Source organism: Ichthyophthirius multifiliis (assembly GCF_000220395.1).
Source record: "Ichthyophthirius multifiliis unplaced genomic scaffold scaff_1120509250328, whole genome shotgun sequence".
NCBI lineage: Eukaryota > Ciliophora > Oligohymenophorea > Hymenostomatida > Ichthyophthirius > Ichthyophthirius multifiliis.
Window position 1 is genome coordinate 1,543 of NW_004086851.1, and position 6,419 is coordinate 7,961.

The 6,419-nt window shown below is 16.8% G+C and overlaps 2 protein-coding genes across 2 annotated transcripts, besides 11 other annotated features; one reads left to right on the forward strand and one right to left on the reverse strand. All coding sequences in view use genetic code 6, as the record gives it.

Moving 5' to 3' along the window:
- Positions 1 to 529: 529 nt before the first annotated feature.
- Positions 530 to 582: a microsatellite.
- A 335-nt stretch (positions 583 to 917) lies between these two features.
- Positions 918 to 960: a microsatellite.
- A 1,090-nt stretch (positions 961 to 2,050) lies between these two features.
- Positions 2,051 to 2,085: a microsatellite.
- Positions 2,086 to 2,494: 409 nt separating this feature from the next.
- Positions 2,495 to 2,535: a microsatellite.
- Positions 2,536 to 2,677: 142 nt separating this feature from the next.
- Positions 2,678 to 2,707: a microsatellite.
- A 207-nt stretch (positions 2,708 to 2,914) lies between these two features.
- Positions 2,915 to 2,947: a microsatellite.
- A 118-nt stretch (positions 2,948 to 3,065) lies between these two features.
- Positions 3,066 to 4,077, forward strand: IMG5_065830 (hypothetical protein; the record flags this gene model as incomplete). Its single annotated transcript, XM_004036892.1, has 1 exon — positions 3,066 to 4,077. A coding segment is annotated over one exon (978 nt), but the record flags the coding sequence as incomplete, so codon positions are not given.
- A 126-nt stretch (positions 4,078 to 4,203) lies between these two features.
- Positions 4,204 to 4,242: a microsatellite.
- A 62-nt stretch (positions 4,243 to 4,304) lies between these two features.
- Positions 4,305 to 4,363: a microsatellite.
- Positions 4,317 to 4,364: a microsatellite.
- Positions 4,365 to 4,413: 49 nt separating this feature from the next.
- Positions 4,414 to 4,788, reverse strand: IMG5_065840 (phosphorylase family protein, putative; the record flags this gene model as incomplete). The annotated part of the gene is made up of 1 exon (XM_004036893.1): positions 4,414 to 4,788. The coding sequence occupies one exon, from the start codon at positions 4,786 to 4,788 to the stop codon at positions 4,414 to 4,416; it is 375 nt and encodes a 124-aa protein (XP_004036941.1).
- A 646-nt stretch (positions 4,789 to 5,434) lies between these two features.
- Positions 5,435 to 5,543: a microsatellite.
- Positions 5,544 to 6,402: 859 nt separating this feature from the next.
- Positions 6,403 to 6,419: part of a microsatellite that runs on past the window's edge.

Sequence of the window (6,419 nt, forward strand, 5' to 3'; positions counted from 1 at the left end):
TAGTAAAAAGTGATCTATATAAGAAATTTAATTATGATACAAACACTCTTAAACTTTTAATTTAGAGGGCAGAATAAAAAAAGTTATATAGAGAAAAATTATTATAAGAACTTCATTTAAAATATTATGAAAATTAAGAAAATGTAAAGAATTAACCAATATTTACAAAAAATAAATTTCAGTAAGCCTTTTCTATTGAAATTCCATTTCAAAAAAGCGAAGAAGATACTATAATTAAAAGCGATTATAAATCAAATATATCTATTTAAACATAATAAAATAAAAATTAATAATAAAAATTTTCAAATTTTAATACTCCTAAGAATACTTAAAGTCCAAAAAATTAAAAAGTTGGTTTTGTAGATAACAAATATTTTGATATAGAAGATATGATAAATAAAAAGTAAAGAAATAGTTCGAAAAATAAATTTTTTTACAGTTTATAAAAATAAACTAAAGAAAATGAAAGCAAAAAAAATTATTCAATTATGTTTTAAAAATAAAATAAGCAAAAGAATGTTATAATTATTAATAATAATAATAATAATAATAATAATAATAATAATAATAATAATAATAATACTTATCTTTAAATATAATAAAATATATTTTTAAATTAAAAATGCTAATAAGATCAAATTTTCTACGATTAATTAATTAAAAAATAATAAAGCTAAATAAGTGAATAATTATAAAGATAAATTAATGAAAAAAAAAAAATCATATAAATATTTGGAAAATAATAAAATTTACGATAAAATAATAATAATGCATATAACAATTTTATTTATAATGTTTTTTAATAATCTATTAGTAAACATTTTTAAAATTAACAAAATAATAAATAATATACTAATTCAATGAATTTAAAAAGACAATTTAGCCTAATAAATAAAACTAATTAGTAAAGCTTCTATATAAACAATATTATAAATTACTAAACAAATTAGAATTAATAAAATAATAATTAATAGTCATAATATTTTTTTTAAAAAACTAATTTGCATAAATAGCAAAAAAATAAATATAAATCTAAATCAAATGCTTGTAAATAATTTATTCTAAATACAAATGAATAAGTAATAACGATGTAATCAAAAAGTAAATAAACTTAATTAAATTCATATAAATTAGATAATGATATAAAGTTAAAATAATAGCATACTTACTTAAATGTTTTAACAGGAATATCAGACGATTCTTCCAAGATGACACATCTTATCACTTAAAATATAATAAATAAAATTGAAAAAAGTAGGAATTAATTACTTACAAAGGAGAATAATAATATATAAAATATTTAAAATTTAAAAGAAATTCAAAATATTAATAGTAAAACACAAGAAGAAAACATTATTTAAAAAAACAGACAAAAATATAATAATAAATCTTTAAATTTTACAAATGAAAAATTTGACTAATAGGTACTAAAAAATTAAAATATACCCTAATAAAAACACTAACAAATTTATAAAGCTCAAACATTTACCCAAAAAAAAATCCGAAACAAAAAACAAATTATAAGACCAAAAAGTTTGTAAATATTTAAGCATTCTTATATTCAAAATCCATGTTCAATTGTAAATTAAGATGTATATCATATATATGATTGTAGAAATTATAATAACGGGAAATGTATTTGTTCTTCAAATCCAATTAACTTTCTACCTTTAAAATATAGAACTGAATTTATTTTCAATAATTTAAAGACATTTAAAAGAAATGATTTCGTTTTTAGAAAATAAAATAAAAATTTCATTGAAAATTGATTAGATATATATATATATAATATTTACTATTAATCCTATTTTTGTAAAAAGATATACTAAAATTTTATTTTTATAATACGAAAAAAACTTCTATATATATATACAAATTCATAAATATATATATTACTTTTTAACATGGTTTATTTATTTTTTTCTGTAACTTTTATTTATAACACAATTAAAAAAACAAGGCAATAAAAATGGATTATAGATTTTTTTTATTATTGAGTTTATTAAAATAAAAAATCAAAGAAATAACAAAAATAAATCTGTGCTAAAAAATAAAATATATATTTTTAAAATAAATATTTATAAATACATACATATTTCATTTATTTAAAAAAATATTATGTTAAGGTTAATTTTAAATTTCTGATATATCTAATCCTTATAATTTTAATTAATCTATTAAATCTCTAGTTTAAAATTTCTAATATTCATCTACTCCAGACTTTTTGGTCTTTTTTTCTTTCTAAACATATTTATTTTAAAAAATACTATTTGTTAAATTATCTAATTGTCTATCTACAAATAATCCTATTAATTTAAACACGTTTTCATCTTAACTTTCTAATCCTATCTCTTCCATTATTTTTTAGACTAATAAAGGAGATATTTTAGGGTTATAATCGACCAATTGTTACATTAAAAAATCTATTCTTTTATCAGGTTCAAGTTCTTGATATTGTTATAAATTTTAATTTTAATTTTGTTTATCGTCTTGCATTTTATTTTTTAAAAAGATATTTTATTTTATAAAAAGATAATAATTAAAATTTATATTTAAATATTTTTGAATTAAAAATCATAAGAATATTTTTTTTTTTTATAATAAATATAAGTAATTATTATTAGTAATAATGTAAATTATACAAAAAAAAAATTAAATAGCTTCAATTACTTTGATAATATATATATATATATATATATATATATATTCAATTTTTTAATTTATTTATAATATAATTTAAAATTATACTTTTAAATAACAATATATATTTTTTTTTATTATAATATCAATCAAATATAATTTTTAAGCTAAATGTAATTATTATAAATAAAAATACTTTATTTATATTTAATTTTGTTTGTATATTTATTATTAAAATAAAGAATAAAGCTGTAATTATATTTATTTATTAATTAAAAATAGAAAAAAATAAAAAATAAAAAAAAATTATATAAAAATATTAATAAATATTTTTTATAAATGAATAAATAAATGCATTAATATCTAAAAAATCTTATATTATTAATTAAAATAAATAAATATATATAAAATAGTTTTAAAAAATTAAAAAAAGATTAAAATGTTAAAAAATTATTTAATAATATTCCAAATTCTTTTTTCAATTACCTATTAATTCTGGGAAGGTGGTCATATGCTAGTAGTATAAATTGCTAAACAAGAATTAATTTCCAAAGACCCATCTTTATACTAAAAAATAGAAAATTTCGTCACAATCCTAAATCCCCTTTGCGATTCCAGAAGCCAGACATTTGTAGAAGCTGCAAGTTGGGCCGATGATATAAAAGACGATTCTATGGACTTTTTATTCGGCTGGCATTTTTACGACAAACCTGAAAATGAATAAGGTTTATATAAAATATTAAATCCTGAAGGTGAGAAATACAACAGTGTTTCTGCTGTTAAGAGGGCTAAGGAAGAGTTATTAAAATAACCTTATATGAAAATTAATAACTAGTTTAATATATCATTGTAATAGGCTTTTTATATGAGGTTATTAATACATATTGTAGGTGATATTCATTAACCTTTACATAATATTAATATGTTCAATAGTACTTATGTTGACGGTGATTAAGGAGGAAATTAAGAAAATATTTATTTACCTGATGGAAGTAAAATAATTCTTCACTCATATTTTGATAGTATTACTAGTAAAAAAGAGTTCGATGTTTAAAGGCCTTTGAAAGAAGATGGGGTTAAGGCTTTTGAAAATTTCGGAAAATAATTTAGAGAATAATATCCAAGGAAGTCTTTTGGAAATAGGATAAACTTAGATATAATTTAATGGGTTTAGGAGTCTTATGATATTGGACATAAACAGATTTATCCGTATTTTTATAAAAATTAGAATGTAACTAAAGAATTTGATTAATAAATGTTTAATCTTTTGAAAGAATAAATAACTTTAGGTGGATATAGGCTTGCTGATTTTTTGATTGATATTTTTGAAAAAAAAACATAAAATGAATTTTAGGAAAAAATAAAAAATATAAGATAATAAAATTCATAGTCATAAAGAATTTGAAATTTTTTAAGATTAATATCATAAATGTATGCATTAAATTTAAAACAAAAAAAAATGTAATATTTTTTTATTTGTTCTTTGTTTTTTTATGATTAATTTTTTATTTTTTAAATTAAATTTTGAATTAATTTTATTTTAAAATAATGTAAGTTAGAAAAAAAAGATAAAAAAAAATATTAAAAATAATAAATAAATATATTATATACCAAATAAAATATATTAATAAATAATTAAATAATGTTTATCAAAAAAAACAAAAATATATAATACGTATATATATATAAATAATATATATATATATATATATATTTATATATATTTAATTTTAATTTTTTTTTATAATATAATTCTATAATAATTAATAATTTTCAAATTTCTTATTTTGTAATATCATCAATATTTTCAATAATCTTATGTACTATTTTTCCAAGTTCTTTTATTTTATTTGCAAAAAAGTCTTAAAAGAGTTTTTCTCTTTCTTTTTAATCCTCCATTTCGACATCTGACACAATTTTGATTGCTGTAAAAGGTACATTCATTAAATGACAAATTCTAACTAAACTTGCAGCTTCCATTTCTATGCAATCGATTTTTCTCTTAATAGCAATCTCATTATTATTTGTAAAACTATTATCAGTACCTATATTTACTCCTTTTAACTTTAAAAACTTTTATATAGGTTCAGGGTCCAATAAATTATATTAGCTTCCTTCTATAAAATCTTCATATTCCTTAATAATCATTTCCCGTTTGAAATATTATACTTTTTTTGCTATTACAATCTCTCCTATTTTTATGTTTGTCTCGTTTCTGACTCCTCCTGATGTCCCTGCGTTTATTACTAGATCCGGATTATATTTTACTATAGCAGAATATAAGCATATAGCTGAAGGTTCAGATCCTACTGACTAAACTTTATATAAAGGATCAGCTGGAGGTTTAGCTAGTATAATCTATTTTTTTTAGTTGAGCGATTTTCCTATATATATTTCTGAAAATTAATCTTTTTAATCTAGTTTAAGCTAATATTAATTTATTATATCATTAGCTTCTTATTCCATAGCATAAAATAATAGTATTTTATTTACATTTTTAGGCCATTTAATGTAATTAGATTTATTGATCATTTTTTTTATTTTTATTGTTTTTTTAATTTTAAATTAAATATTTTTTTATTAAATTTATTTTATGTTTTATATTATATGTTTAAATTTTATATTTTTAGATTTATATATTTGATTTACATTTAGTTTTATAATAAAAGAATTAAAATAATATTAATTTATAGAAATTTAAACAAGTATAAATTTGTAAAATTTAAGATTATGTAATATATATAATTATATTTTTTTGAGAATTCACTGAAATATTTTAAAAATTCAATAAAAATTAAAAATAACATAATCCGTTTTTTTCTTAACTTTTATATTTTATTAATTGTGTTAAAAATACCATAATCCTTTTTTTTTCTTGACTTTTATATTTTATTAATTGTGTTTTTTTTTTTAAAAAAAATAAAGGAAATATAAAACAAATAATGATTAAAAGGCAAATATAATTTTATTTTAATTTACATATGTAAATATACATATATATTGAAAATTAAAAAAAAAAAATTTAATTTGACATATATTTAAAGTAAAAAAAAAGTTATATTTATTATTATAATATAAAAATAAATCAAATAGTATTAATATAATGTTTAATTCCACTAAAGATAATACTTAAAACAACCACAACGAAAAGTTCCTTAAAAAAATTAGTAATGTTATTAAATAATTTATTTTGATTTTCTTCTAATTATTTAATTCTATTTTCTAATTTCAAAGCTTATGCTTTAAGTGAATCTTTTCCTTCTTTTTTGCTATCAGATTTTTTTAAAACTCCTTCTATTTATTCAATTTTTTATTTTAAATTTTCAATTGACTTTTATTTAGTCTTTAAATTATCTTATAATGCTATAAAAATTTTATTTTCTTAATCTATCCTTTCCATATTAAAATTAATATCAATATTTAATTCTTGTTACATGCAAAAATTTAACCTGGCCTATAATTCGGCTATAATCATGTTTTTTTCCTCAATTCGTTTGCAATTTTATTAATCTTGTTTTTCTAATTATTGAATCATTTATAGCATTTTTTATGAATTTTCTTTTAATTTTAAGATTTCAATTTAAAGTTGCTCTTTTTAAGGACTTTTTAGATTTTATATCATTTCTAATCTTTAATCATAATATGTTCTTTATGGACTTATAAAATTATTTATTTGCATTTTATTTTATTTTCTTATAAGTTAATTATTTCTTTATATATATATAAATATTTATGTAATAAATAAAAAATAAAAGTAGGGTCTTTTTATTTTTTATTAT